Source organism: Sturnira hondurensis, unplaced genomic scaffold (assembly GCF_014824575.4).
Source record: "Sturnira hondurensis isolate 20B ecotype Veracruz unplaced genomic scaffold, ASM1482457v3 Scaffold0014384, whole genome shotgun sequence".
Taxonomy (NCBI): domain Eukaryota; kingdom Metazoa; phylum Chordata; class Mammalia; order Chiroptera; family Phyllostomidae; genus Sturnira; species Sturnira hondurensis.
Window position 1 is genome coordinate 7,347,483 of NW_028087015.1, and position 15,389 is coordinate 7,362,871.

The 15,389-nt window shown below is 39.3% G+C and overlaps 1 protein-coding gene across 4 annotated transcripts in view; it reads left to right on the forward strand.

Moving 5' to 3' along the window:
* PDE4D (phosphodiesterase 4D) overlaps positions 1–15,389 on the forward strand; it is a 1,308,441-nt gene that overhangs the window by 641,038 nt on the left and 652,014 nt on the right. The window contains exon 1 of one of the 4 annotated variants that reach the window (XM_037062900.1): positions 9,161–9,881. The exons of the other annotated variants lie outside the window; for them this stretch is intronic. Coding sequence (XP_036918795.1) covers positions 9,616–9,881 — 266 coding nt within the window. The 5' untranslated portion in view covers positions 9,161–9,615. Of the gene's footprint in view, positions 1–9,160; positions 9,882–15,389 lie in introns of those variants that run through there. 4 annotated transcript variants of the gene reach the window in all.

Genomic DNA, 15,389 nt, shown 5'->3' on the forward strand with positions numbered 1-15,389 from the left:
AGTGGGGTTTGGAAATATTTTTACTTCAAAAACTGTCATAACAGAAACTTTGTAGTGAAATTACATTTGCACATATCAAGCTGTGGGAATGCATTTTGCTAGAAGTAGTTTTATTAATTTACTTGACTTTTATTTATTAATTACAAAGGCAGTAGTACAGTGGTTACATGCATAGGATCTGGACCTGGACTATCTATCTGGCTTAAAATCCCAATTCTATCATGTACTGGGTATCTATGACCTCAAGGAATTTATTTAGCTTTTGTGCCTCAGTTTTTCCAACTTGAAATCACATCTCATTAGAGTGATTGTATGACCAATTAAGTAATGGTTCAAAGTACACCTGCTTAGGGCATTTGTGTGTTGCATTTATAACTAGGGACTTTTTTAGTCATTCAGTGTGATAGAGGATGCGTCACTAGAGAAATAGTGACATATAAGTATTATTGTGACACCAAGTTGAATGTCTGTTCTTCCCACTGAAAGAAGACCTCGAGATATAGGATATTATACGTTAAAACTTTAGTGGCCATAAAAACCCATTTTCTTCATCAATGTTTGGCTAATATTTAGAAAAGTCATTATAGTGTATCATTTTAGCAAAGTAATCAAAAGGACTGCTGTTCTAGTATCGGAAGCTTTTAAAAAATATGTTATTGATTATGCTATTACAGTTGTCCCATTTCCCCTCTTCATTCCCCTCCACCCTGCACACCCCCTCCCACTCACATTCCCCGCCTTTAGTTCATATCCATGTGTCATAAGTTCTTTAGCTTCTACATTTCCCATACTATTTTTGCTCTCCCCCCTGTCTATTTTCTACCTACCATCTATGCTACTTATTCTCTGTACCTTTTCCTCCCTCTCCCACTCCCCTGTTGCTAACCCTGCATGTGATCTCTATTTCTGTGGTTCTGTTCCTGTTGTAGTTGTTTGCTTAGTTCGTTTTTGTTTTAGGTGTGGTTGTTAATAATTGCGAGTTTGCTGTCATTTTACTGTACATGTTTTTTATTTTATTTTTCTTAGATAAGTCCCTTTAACATTTCAGACACTAAGGGCTGGGTGATGATGAAGGTAAAGGAGTACCTTTAGGTAAAGGAGTACCTTTACCTTCATCATCACCAAGGAGACAATGATGTCAAGTAAACTAGTTGACATCTCCTTGCCTCATCTGAGGCATCACTGTATCTCCCCTTCCATTCTAAATGAAAGCTTTGCTGGATAGAGCAATTTTGGATGTAGGTCCTTGCCTTTCATGACTTGGAATACTTCTTTCTAGCGCCTTCTTGCCTGCAAGGTCTCTTGAGAAATCAGCTGACAGTCTGATGGGAACTCCTTTGTAGGTTACTGTCTCCTTATCTCTTGCTGTTTCTAGGATTCTCTCCTTCATTTTTATCTTGGTTAATGTAATTACAATGTGCCTTGGTGTGTTCCTTCTTGGGTCCAACTTCTTTGGGACTCTCTGAGCTTCCTGGACTTCCTGGAAGTCTATTTCCTTTGCCAGACTGGGGAAGTTCTCCTTGATTATTTGTTGAAATAAATTTCCACTTGTTGCTCTTCCTCTTCTGGTACCCCTGTAATTTGGATGTTGGAATGTTTAAAGATGTCCTGGAGGTTCCTAAGCCTCTCCTCCTGTTTTTGAATTCTTGTTTCTTCATTCTTTTCTGTTTGGTTGTTTCTTTCTTCCTTCTGGTCCACTCCCTTGATTTGAGTCCCAGTTTTCTTCCCATCACTGTTGATTCCCTGTACATTTTCCTTCATTTCACTTAGCGTAGCATTCATTTTTTCATCTAATTTGCGACCAAATTCAACCAATTCTGCAAGCATCCTGATAACCAGTGCTTCAAACTGTGCATCTGATAGCTTGGCTTGTCTCGCTTAGTTGTATTTGCTGTGGAGTTTTGATCTGTTCTTTCGTTTGGGCTATTTTTTTTTGTCTTGTGCCCTTTACATATGAGGGATGGAGCCTTAGATGTTCACCAGGGCGGAACAACCCATGTTGCTGGGTTGTGACATTGAATGTGGGGGTGTGGCCTGAGAGGAAACATTGGTGCTTGCTCCACTCTGTCAAATTTCAGTCCCCTCCGCCGCTTCCCCCAAGCAAACTGGGCCCTTCTGGGGCTGATTCCCATGTGGGTGGGCTTGTGTACCTTCTAGGACTCTGTGGGTCTCTCCAGTGAACTCCCCTGTGAGGCAGAGCGTCTCTCCCGCAGCCTCAACCCCCCATAGGTGTTTTCAATTTGTGTTTCAAGGCTTTATTTCTCAGCACTGGGACCCTGAGTTGCGTGGTGTGTCTTGCTCCCCAGTTTCATCTGGTTTATCTGCGTGTGAATGTGGGACCACCTGGCCAGCCAGCCGCCTTTCGCGCTGTGCCTTGCTTCACAATGGCCACCTCACTGGGTCCGCCCACTGCCATCTTGCATGCCCAAGATGCCACCACTTTTAGTGCCGCGACCCCTCTCTACCTGCTGCCCAACTCTGCCCTGCCTACCGGTCCGGATGAATATGTCTATTTTAACCACTTGCTTGTCCAACTTCCATACAGTTCAATTTTTCTGTAAGTTCTGGTTGTTATTTTGTTTCTAAATTGTTGTTCTTATTTTGGTTGTGTGAAGAGGCACAGTGTGTCTACCTATGTCTCCATCTTGGCCAGAAGTCCTGAAAGCTTTTTTAAAAATGGATGTATCAGAACAAAAGGAAAGATTCTGATGATTGCAATTTTTCTTAGAAATAAAATAAACAAGCTGTGTTAATGATTCTGATAATAGGTTGCATACTATAAAATGTTAACCTTTCTTTGAAATGAAATGTTAACTTACTATTTCAATAGAGATATTCCTAACATTTAGGAGTTTTGTTGGGGGGACACATCTTTTTTTAAAAACTTTTCTTAAAATCTCAATTACAGTTGACTTTTAATATTGTATTCGTTTCATGTACAAAGCATAGTGGTTAGACATTTATTTATATAACTAATGAAGTGATTCCCCCATAAGTCTAGTCCCCACTGGACACAACACATAGTTATTACAATATTATTGACTCTATTCTCTGCGCCGTATTTACATCCTCATGACTGTTTTTTTTCTTTTTTATTGTATTTTCCCATTACCAGTTAATCCCCTTACTCCTCTCTCTCCCCTGAAATCACCACACTGTTGTCTATGTTCATGAGTCCTTTTTCCTTTTTGCTCAATCCCTCCACCCCCAACCACCCCCTCACAGCTGTCAACCTGCTTTCTATCTGAGTCTGTCTCTGTTTTGTGTGACCTAACAATTAGTTTTAATCTAGGAAAAGGCCCATTTTAATAGATTTAATCTTGAATAAACCCATTCAATCATTTTATTTAAAAAATTAAGCTTAGGAAAACACATTGGATGCTCAAAATGTAGCTCTAAAATAACTCAAAGCAGATATATTTATATGTTTATTAAACCCTAGATAATTTTTTACATTAGCAGTCTTTTCATGATTAATTAGGTGAACTAATCTATTAAACGAATCGAGATTGGATATCTAGAAATGTCCAATCTATTTTTGACTTCCTTATAGACTTGAATGCTCATATAGAGCTGATGAATTCATCCTTTTAATTCTTATATCTTAGCCCCTTTCTTTCCATTCTACACAAATTAATATTGAAATGAAACTGTTGAAATAAACAGCCTTCAGAATTATCCTCTTCCAAAGTATAGTACATATTGCCACCAAATTAATCTTGTTTAAATTTCCCTATATATTATTTACCCATCCCTGATGTGGACTTTGGCCAGCAGTGTCTGTGGCATTGTGGATGAGATGACACAAATTCACATAGACCACTCAAGTCCTATGGAGGAAAAGAGATAGCACGGCCACTCTCTCAAGGAAAGAGTGCTACAACCCTTGCCTTAACAAGCTTCTATTGGCTTTCTAATAGCATACATTAAAGAAGGTTCTCATTCATTATGCTTAGGTTTGCTTTAGGTAATTACTTTTTACAGATAGTAAAGGAAAGGATGTTACTGATTGCTTCCTACAGATTAACAAGGAAAAAATGTTTCAAATGCAAGGGAATGATAAGAGGAATTGGTCTGGTTATACTTCAGTCCTTGGGAGAATTACCACAGACTTCAGGAAGTTACTTTAAAGATATGCAGTAAGCATTTACTGCTTCAACTCAGGGTGAGGGGGTTTTAGCAAGAGCAAGCCTCAAAGCAGCCTAGGTACAATGCAGGCCTGATTTCCCTGTGGGAAAGCTGATTCGTGGGTTTGGTGTCCTGTGTGCTGGCACGTGCCTATCGGGTTTCCAATAGGTCTGGGCTACATTTGCCATTCCGTGTGGATAGGTTCCCAGTATATACCAAGTAAATTTTAATAATTTTCCCATAGGAATGAGTTAAAAATTTTAATATCTCTTGCCCACACTGATTATTTTTTTACATGTACTATTTTTCAAGGCCAAACTCAAGTCTTGCTTCTTTTTTGCATTATTTCACATTTACCTGAAGATATATATATATATCTATATATATATATATATATCCTTTAAGCCCTTGAGGCACCAATTTTTTCTATTTTTATTTTTACATTTATCATTTATTTTCTTTGTTGGAGGGTTATGTATATCTTTTCAAGTAGATGTACCTACTGTTTTTTAATCTCTGCCAACTAGCCCATCACCCAATAAGTGTTCAATAACGATGATGCTTTGAAAAGCCCTATTCTACAATGTTTAGATGTGGTTTTAGATACAAGGGTAAATGATTTTTATCATCAGAATTTATAATGAATTAAATGCTAAATGAAAATAGTCACAATGAAAATTTTAAGGAAAATAATGTTAGAATATGTTATTTTATAAAGTGGAAACTATCATGAAGTTTAATCAAAATTCCTCTATATCAGAGGAGTACAGGCATATAAATGAAAAAAAAAAGCTACTCATGAATTCCACCTCGAGTTGCTGTTACTTGAACACCATGACTTTGTAAGAATGTCATGACTTGGCAGGCTTTGCAGGTTGTCACAGCCCAAGTCCTGAGTGAAGCCAAGGACAGAATTCAATGTTAACTAGACCAAGGACTTAGTTCAGCCAGATTTGTACTGTTTTCCATAGAAATATCTATCATCAACTTTAATTATCGGATCAGCTCTTTTGGGGGAGGGGGTGTCTTGGTACAGAGTTGAAACAGAAGGTCCTTCACAGACACTTCATAGACAAGCAAATCTCAGCTGTGCCTTGTTGAACTTTAAATCTCTGGACAAGTTACTGGACCATAGTAAGCCTCCATCAGTAACATAGTGGTGATGAAATAACACCTAAAGAGTTATTGCAAGAATTAAATGAAATAAAATGGAAAACATCTAGCACATAGTGGATATCTATTTACTAAGTGTGGATTTTTTTTTAATTCTTAGATTATTTATTTATTTATCTTTAGAGGAGAAGGAGAGAGGGAGAGAAACATCAATGTATGGTTGCCTTTCGTGGATCCCCTGCTGGGAGTTGGCCTGCAGGGAACCAGCCTGCAACCCAGGCATGTGCCCTGACTGGGAATTGAACCGTGATCCTCTGGTTCACAGGCTCGTGCTCAATCCACTGAGCTACACCAGCCAGGGCCTAAGTGTGAATTTTTATAAGTTATGTGTATCAGCTAGTAGCAGGTTTCATTTATTGGATGTTTATTCTGTACCAGGCCCTCTTCTAAACACTTTCTGGCTTGGATAGTAACACATATTCAGCATTCTTCTATAAGAGCTATCATTATGATTATCATTCTTTTATATTTAAAAGATGAGGAAATGAGCCACAGACAAGTCAAGTGACAGCTAGAAAGTACCAAGGCTTGAGCACAAAACAAGCTTTTGGGTTCTAAACACAGCCTCGTAACTATCAGACAACACAACCCCCACCACTCTCACGCCATTTCCGTCGTTCACATCCGATGGGCAACTTAAAAAGCAGCCTCGTTTTAAGACACTATTTATCTAATTGAAACATAGTTGGAAGAAGCATAGAATGCATTCTGTGGTCAAGTATAAATCATTTTAATTTATCCGTTCTTTTCAGTTAGCTACACCATTGCTCCCTCTCAGGTGTGGGAAATCCAGCCTTGCTTATTCCCACCTAGACAAGGGCACACTGTTCAGTGCTTCTACCAGAGCCTATGTAAATCTTATTTCTCATTTGCTTTGTTACCTATGAATAATGAAATGAATGTTTCCAAGGATTCTGAATGATCTGAAAAGGCAAATTTTGGAACCCCATAGCAAGGTTTGTTGGAAAACCTTGTTTGTGTGGTGAAGAGATGTTATCTGCTGTCCTAGATGCAGGTGATGTTATCAAAACATTTAACCCACTTTTACATTTCTACTTGTTAAAACCTGAGGCTTTTTTTTGGCTGTCATGTCCAGTACTGTTTTTTCCAGAGACATTTCTGGCAGCCAATTTTAAAGAGATTTCATTTTTACAAAAGAAAGGCAAGATGTGTACGTGGTGCTTCTGTTGAAAGAGCTTCTCTGACCCTCTGCATTGTTATAAAGAAAATTGCCAGTTCACCCAAACCTCACCCACCTTTGGTTATGCCGAGAACTTTACAACTTGTGCCTCCAAAAGCAATGATTTTCTAGCCCGATTTTGAAACATGGCGGGGTGTTTCAAGTTATTTCAAGAGGGTGGCAAAGAATTCTCAAAACCAGATGAATTTTATCTTCAAAAAGCAGCAGGCATGTCCTATATCCTTTGATGGGTTCAGGTGGATAATCACAGAGATGAGAAAATTAAACAAATAAGGCTGGTGATGGACGTTGTGAAGGGCCGCTGCCCATGCTCTACCGTGGCAGGAACCCTTTATTTAACATGTCCCATCCCAAAGCAAGGGCCGGTTTGCAGAGTGCTTTTGTTTCATTTTAGTCTACTTTTCAACACAACCCCCCATGAATTTTTAATAGAACATTGTTATATCTTCTGCTTTAGTTTGGTTGTGATTGTCAACAAGGTGTGTGATCTCTCTGAGCATCCCCATGGCATCCTGTTCAGAGAACACAGGCTTGAACTCTTCAGAGAAGGCCGCTGAGAGCAAGAACCAGAACCTGGAACCCCTGAAAGCAATGAATTTCCCGGTGCTTGGCCCGTATCTTTCTTAATCACATGAATTCTTCGACTTTGTCACAGAGAATCACACTTCTTTACTTACAGCCAGACGTTTAAATGTCTCCCGCTTCCAGGCTCTCGCTGGGTACTTCAGCTATACTTTGTCATGTCAGTTGTTTTCTGCTTTATCTACCTTACTAGATTATCAACTCTCACAGGGCAGGCACCAAGCTACTCTTTAAATATCCTAGAGCACTCAATATGGTGCTTAGGACAAAACAATTGCCCACAAGTGTTTGTTGAAGTGAACTAAGTCTTTAGAAAGTATGAAAGTTTTCTAATTTCTTAAGTGCCATGTCCTATACCTCCTACTTTTTGTTTTTCTCACTTTATCCTGTTATTGGAATTTTCATTTCCACAAACCTGAACAAGTTTTATATCTGGTGACTGCTTGGCTTTTTTTTTATTTTTGAACAAAACTTGCTTACCTTTTTATCTGAACATTCTAGTTTCTAATTCTGGCATGCATTTCTTACTTTCCTTTCCATTAATTTTTGACCCATCCCCTCTTCAGGCTTTCCTCCACTTCAGCATTCTTTCAGCAGCCATGCGTAGCATTTTCACTGTCTTTTTCTGTGGCTGACACCATCACTTTTAGGTGTTCTGGCATCTCTGCTCTTCCTAGGCACTGTCCAGCCCTGTCCACTGAGTCACTGCATTGCGAACCCTCTGAGGGAAAGGTCTGCACATCTGCTGCAGTTGTCAGCCCCTCGGCTCATTGAAAGGAATTGGCTGCTTGTTTGGAAGAATATGTATATTCTTTAAACTAATGGACCCTGCCACTTAGTGTTGCACAGGGAGGAAAGTCGTTGTATGGGTGGAAATTCTTAATAAAAACAAGCATACCCTGATGTGTTTTTAATTTGAATATTTGCAGATTTTCTGATTAAGTCATGGCAAGTATGTCTCATTAAATTATTGTAGGTTCAGCAAGTGCTGACTGTGCTTCAGAATTTCAGAGCACTCTTTTCTATAACATTTTAAAGGCAAAGAATTAAAACTTAAGGTGGAACAACCAGGGAGAGAGAGAGAACAATCTTTTAGGATTGACCTAAATAGAACCCTCCCCAAAATAATTGAATCAGACTATTCCATTCTTCATGTTATCTGGATGCATTCTGTGACTCCTTCTTAAGTTATGGTGCATTTATTTTTTAAAAGATGGAAAATATTTGTAGATCCTGAGAAGTGCGATTTGATTTTAATCTTGAACTATCAGCAGCATCACTAGCCTACTGGGTGGTCTCTATTCAAGTTTGGGTGCCCTTGCAATGCAGTTCTCATGGAGTGTATAATTTAATTTATAATGTAAGATTGAGCAGAGTTTATCACTCAACTACTTGAATTGTGACGTGTGATATTTTTTTCCAGTAGCAAACTGAATAGGTGACAAGTAATTTTTCTCCTTTATTTTGAACTGCAAATAATAATCTTAGAAGACAGCTGAGAAAATAACTATGAAAAGCTAGATCTATTTCATTCTTTATAGTTAAATACATAGAATTACACATACCATAAGGAATAATTGAAACTTTAAAATCATTTTTAACTAATATTATGAAAACAATTCGTCCCTCTGAAGGGTTGTTGGTTTAAATGTGTACGTCATAACAAATCATTTGTGGATGTACAGTGCGTTGTTCCATGCTTGGAAAGGGCCACGATGAGCAGGTTTGTACAACACAACAGCAACCTGTAGTGTTTTCCATGCGTGGTATTTTGAAACGTTTTGTTTGGTTTCTAACTACGGAGAGAGAGGCGGTAACAGGGCTCCTTTCGTTCTCTTGAGCTGTCTTAAAGGTGTACCAGACTGAGTTCGGTAAGCGAGGAAATATTTCTCCTTGTCTATCTAATGCTTGCTTATCCTCTCCTTGTAAAAACCAAAGTAATTTTCTTTTATGAACGTTGACTGAAGGGAGATAAACCGCCCTCGTGGGAGAGGAAGGTCAAGTTCAAAGTTTTTCTTTCCTTTGGATTCAGGAATAAGCAAATGGAAAGACCAGCCAAACAACTGAGCAGCAGGCATCTGCAGGCTGAGCCCTCCCCCAGCACTTTTTATGTACATAAGCAGAAGTCACTCCAGCAGCTGCGGCGCATTAGTTCCAATAGTTTAGCAGGCTGCTCTGTGGCGCTGACAAAGCCCGGCTAGCGCGGCGGCTTCCCTCCATGTTCCTTCGCGGCAGGAGAGCTCCGGGGCGATCTTTGGCAGGGGATCGACAAAGGAGGGGTGACGTTTAATAGGCTTCCGCTGGGGAGTGCGCTCGCTCCTCTGCAGCCAGCCCCGTCTCCTCGAGAGACTGAGGCAGGCGACCGAATGAACTAGCAGCAGCGTGATCCGAGCTGCTTCCCTGAACGTTTCTCCAGACGGAGGACTCGGAGGACTCGGAGGACTCGGAGCGAAGCAATCACTGGAAAGAGGCCAGGGAACCACGTTGCCCTGGATTGGTGCCAACTGTACAAAGTTGACCAGGGGGTGGAAATGGCTCAGCAGACGCCAAGCCCGGACACCTTAACCGTACCTGAAGTGGATAATCTGCATTGTTCAAATCCCTGGCTGAACGAGGATCTTGTGAAATCCTTGCGGGAAAACCTGTTGCAGCACGAGAAGTCCAAGGCAGCAAGGAGATCGATTTCTCCCAAGCTCTCTCCAGTGATTTCTCCGAGAAATTCCCCCAGGCTTCTGCGCAGGATGCTTCTCAGTAGCAACATCCCCAAACAGCGGCGTTTCACTGTGGCACATACGTGGTAAGGTTTGCACAGATCATTGGAAATGGTGGCCGTTCCCCCAGTGATTTTTGCTCCTCCCGCCTTTCACTTTAGGGGTAGAGAGGGAGTACCATTATCTTCCCTCACCTGTGATTTATCATAAATAATCTACCTTAACAATAAATCCTACAGATGTCCAAGTCAGGGTCAGAATCCTTGAGATTGGTAATAAGAGTTGTTGAGGTGGGTGGTTCTCAAAGTTCAGTACCTACTGCAAGTTTCTGCAAGAAAATTGGATTCCAGATGTCAATAAGAATGCAGTTTTCCTCCCATACTGATGTGGTGGCGGTTTTCTGATTTCTTCAGCTAATGTCCCTGCCAGGTTCTACAACAGGATTTTGAAAGACAGGACCAAGAAAAGAGAGGAGGAAAATTGTAGCTTGCTTTCTTTTCTTCATGATCCCCAGTTGAACAGAGATGTGTTGTGTGTGTGTGTGTGTGTGTGTGTGTGTGTGTGTAGTGTGTTCTTGTAGAATTTCTCCTCATTTTAATGTGTCTGTAATCTCTGATATGCCTTTCAGAAAAGAGAGAGAGAGAGAGAGAGAGAGAGAAGAGAAGAGAAGAAAAGAGAAGAAAAGAAAGAGAGAAAGAAAGAGTGAGTTTAGGGATTCTGTGCAGAAAGTTGCAGGCTAGCACCTGGTAATATTGTATTCTTGGTAAGATTGTTGTGTTCTTTGAATTCAAATTCTTTGACTACTGTGTCAATATTTCAACCCTCTTTCTGAGTGTTTCTGTTTTTTTATAATGTATGAATTTGTTTTATACACGTGCTTCCATCAGTTTTTCTAGGTGATTCATGATATTTTCATGCTCTTGGAAAAGCAAATAATAAAATAAGCCGTTGTGTGAGCTTATTATGATGTGAGCTTATTCTTCTGCCCCAGAGAGAGGCGTCTGTGATGCACACAGTTAATTTTAGTTAGTAGTAGATTCTATATACTAGTAAAATGAGTGTTACTTATGATTTGAAAGAAACATAACAAAAAGAATTAATGAGCATGTTACCTGAGAAACCAATTTAATGATTTTTATAGTTTTTTTTTTTTGTAGAAAACAAACAATTTATGCCAGGAATGGAAAGCAAAGCAAAGCAAAGCAAACCAAAACAGAAACGAGACTTCTAGGAAAGAAATAGCAAGTAGAGAGAATCAAAATCTACATTAGCAACATGGCCACATCCAGGAATGCACTAATGTCATAGATAAAAAAATAGATGACAAAGGAAATAAAAGGCATATCCTGCCCAAAGAAATGTCTGACCTCAGAATTTTAATTTTAAATAGCTAGATCTCTGATGGGGGAAGTGTTCTTATATTCCCCAAGATTTTTACAAATGGCACTTCTAAGTTTAGTTAGATATAATGCTCATAAGAGGGGTAAGACAAACATTGAATTTTTCAATCTTAAAGAGAATATGGAAAAGCAGCGACTTTTGTAATAAGGACGATATTATTGAAAATTTTTGTCAGACATAAGCAGTGAATGAAAAGTATAGATAAACACTGTGAGATGCTATGAGGAAGAGGGGTGACTTGAAACCTGGTGTCAGGTGCCAGAGCAAGGAAGCTGGCTAGAGCTCATGAAGGGTCAAGCCCAGAATTTTAGTATCCAGTGTCCCTTTTAGTTGAGATGCCGTTGTTTAAATATTGGAGTTTTTACATTATACCCATTGTTGAATGGATAAGCCTCAACTCAGCTGCTTGCTGCTTGCTTTCTATCTGAGTGAAGCAACCTAGAGTTCAGCTGAAGGTTATCTGAATTATTTGGACATGTTGAGATGTAAGGAAGGCAGGAAATCTCACGAAAACAGGCTTTCTTTGGAAATTTCTGGCACTTCCTTTTCTGGTGCTGTTTGGAGAGGCTCCAAAAGCACACATTCTTCCAATATTTTATTGTGGTGTGTCAGGTCTCAACCAGATCGGGGAGGCGTCAAAAGAGCAATGGAAATGAAAAATAAAAATCATGATATCAATTCTCAGTAACTCAAGAGGAAACAATAGTCCTCATGGGCTAAAAGCATTCAGCAAGGAAGCTGGAAAGAGTACCTCACATTTTTTCTCATTGGTTCAATGAATTCCAAAATATTTATAATATCTGCAAGTACCTTTTGACGAATATTTCATCTGTGCTTTTATAAGCACTACATGTAATTTTAAAAACTGTTCCAGATTGTTCTGTGTCACCTGGTGTGTTCCTACCTCTGAATGTTGGTTCTTACACCTGATTTCCCTTCCATTTGATATGCATATTTTAATCCCTACGAGTCCAAAATGTTTCATTTGTACTACTGATCACAAAGTTAGCAAGAGCTATGTTTAGCAAATAATTTGCACTCTAGTTGAAAAAAAATCATATTGGAAGGCATCTATTTTATTTTAAGGTAACCATGTTTCAATATGCTCTCCAAATCTCAGTGGATTGCCACTGTGCGTGGTTATTTATTGCTGCTGCTTCCCCTGGGGAGGTAGCATGCTTTGGGGTGCTTCGTGGACATGGGATCCCACCATCCTGTTGTTCCACTATTTGTAACACATGATTTGCAAGGTTGTTAGGCTCAGCTGAATCAAAGAAACAGACTATGGAAGACAGCATGTGTGGGGCAGGCCAAGCATGTGATGAGTACACGCATCACTTATGCTAGTATTCCCTGGCCAGAACTTAGTTTTATGGCCAAACCTAACTACAAAGAAAGGAGGGAAACCTAACCTGTCTGTTCCCAGGAATAAAGCAAAACAGATTTGGTGAATAGTTAGCCCATCTCAGTCACAGTACGTTAAAAGCTACCTGGTTCACCCTCCATCCCATAACTAAATTCATAGGATAACATCTATAATGACCAGACATTTACAATCTCTGCACACTTGAATGCAGGTCAGACAAAGGAATTCAATTTTTTCACCATATTGATGGGAAAGTCCTTTCTAATATATAATTGAAGTTTCCTTCTCTGTAATTGTCACCAGGGGCCCAAGACCTGCTTTGAAAGTTCCAAGGCTTGAATCTCTCCTCTCTTCCATAATGCAAGAGGCCAGAGGGAAGGGGTGGGGTAGGTACTCAGTGGAGGTGGGCAAGTGGGGAATGGGACATATATAATAGTGTCAACAATAAAAACTAAAGTTAATTTTTCAAAAAAGGCCTGGAGTAACTCACCAGAGAGCCAGGGCCCTGTGCTATTATTCTTGGTACCTCTATTAATCATATTTTCAATGTTAGCATGGTTTTGAAAAATTCTTTTCTTTTCTTAACAAGGTGCCCTAAGTTATTTCACCTTTATATGCTATATTTACCAGGTTGATCCTGGTGATTTTTACCCAGACTTCATTTGAATTGTCATGGCCCATTTAAAGAGTAGGGTGTTGAACTGACACACTACACCAGATGCTATATGACTTGTACAGAGAATGTCTAAACAGAGGCTAGACTACTAAAATTTAAATTCTGACTTTCTGATTACTAGTTGTGTGATTTTCAACAAGTTACTTAATATATGTCACAATTTCCCTGTGATGCAATTTCTTGGGCATAGTAATACTATCTATTTTGTCATTATGGTTTTATTGAGTTATTAAGTAGAGTTATCTATAAATTATTTTGTGTTGCCTAGGGATAGATACTTAGTATCATTATAAGCTAATGCATTCCTTATTATGTGTGATACATCTATTATTCCAGTCTTAGTCTGCCTGCATTTTTACTTTAGCATTAGTTTACATTAGTTTATAGATGATTACCTTGTCAAGTTGTTTGTAGACGGATTGGACTAAAAAGTATATATGTGAAGAGACCAAGGAATGATGGGTGTATGCCTGTTTCATGGGAAAGGAGAAGGCAGAAGGGAGAGATACTGCGGAGGCACAGCTGCAGGACTTGGTGCCTCTTCCCTACCTACTTCTGTTGCATGTCTTTCAAATCCCTCTCCTCCTGAGAGCTGCCTTCTGTTACCCCCAACTGAAAGCAATCTGCTGCTTTTTCCAAATCTCTAGCACATCTTCCTTTTGCTATTCCTTGAATGTTTATTAGTAATAATTACTCACTAGCCAATGTTTATTGAACACACCTGGTGCTGTGTTAGATTAGAACCTTCTCATGTCCATGATTTTCTTACTCTGTTTTACTTACTATCTCGTACCTCATAGTCCAGTGATGATAGACAGGACTGTGCTTTCATCTGAGTAGGGGTTTCTCTCTGTTGTCAGCAGCAACTCCAAGATCAGTACAATTTCTGGTGAAGAAAACTTCCAGTGCAAGTTTATTTCAGGAAAATTGAACACCCAGGAAAATGTTTATGTTTTTTCAGGTTTTCTCTTTAGTTTACACTGTGTTCTATGCACTGAATGAAGGGAAGTGTCCTAGGTGAAATTAGGCTGTAGAGTTTCTTTGGGTAAGGTCGAGTCCAGGTAATACTTGAATGTCTTATCTTCAACATTTCTGTGTATGCATGTGTGTTTTTAACATACTCGGAGTAGAAGCACTTCATAGCACCTTTGAACAACAAAATAGTTTCTGTAGGTGGATTTTTGAAAGGCCTCTTTCAGTACAGTTTTAGGAAAGTTTTAAAATTTCTAGGAGCCGTGTGTGTGTGTGTGTGTGTGTGTGTGTGTGTGTGTGTGTGGCTTATTACAAATTTCTCTTTACTCGGCATTGGCAATAGATATAAAATTATTTAGAAGTGAACATTTGCTTTCTTGAATCATAATTTCTTCAGCCACTGCAGTTGCTTTTATAGTTGTTTTAAGAAAGAAGTATATTAAACATTCCTCAAGTGAAATTTTAGCACCCATCAAGGAGAAATCCATCCTTTTAAAGAATTTGTAGGTTAAACAGAGAGAGAGAGAGTGGAGTAGTTTTTCAAAGACATTATTTAATGATTCTCTTTGGAAACTCTCCTTCCTTCAGACATTTGCCCTACTTGACTATAAGGTTATCTTTTCCCTGTCCCTTGTGTGAGGATACCCAGTGAAAGTCATTGCTGGTGCTCTCCTGGGAGGTGGGGACCCAGTGGTAGGCTGTGAGTGTAGTGTGATACCAGGACGTGGGGAGGAGGTTTTTTGGGAAGATCACTTGGTGAGAACAACAGGAAACTATGCCAGTACATTGGGCGAGGCCAGTTGGCCAGATCTTTAGCTGTGGCCCTGATGTAATTGGCTATGTGTCTTCAGGGGAATCTCAGGGCAGTGCAAGTTAAGGGTGCCTATAGTTTTGAAAGATTGTATTAACTTATACTAAAATCAGAAAACCCCAGGAAGACATTCCTGTTGAAGAACTTGTCAATTGACTTGTGATATTTAAGAAATTACAAAGATAAATATGTGACAAATAGTTAGAGAGGAAACATGAAAATAACGTGGAAGTGACCTGGCAGTTTGTGATGTGTGTGTACTTCCTGTGATCTTTGACATTTACCTTAAAGAAAAGAAAAGGTAACCAACTGAAGCCATTGCTACTAGTGGTAAAAATACTTCCAAGCAAAAGGTCTTCCTTGTAAGG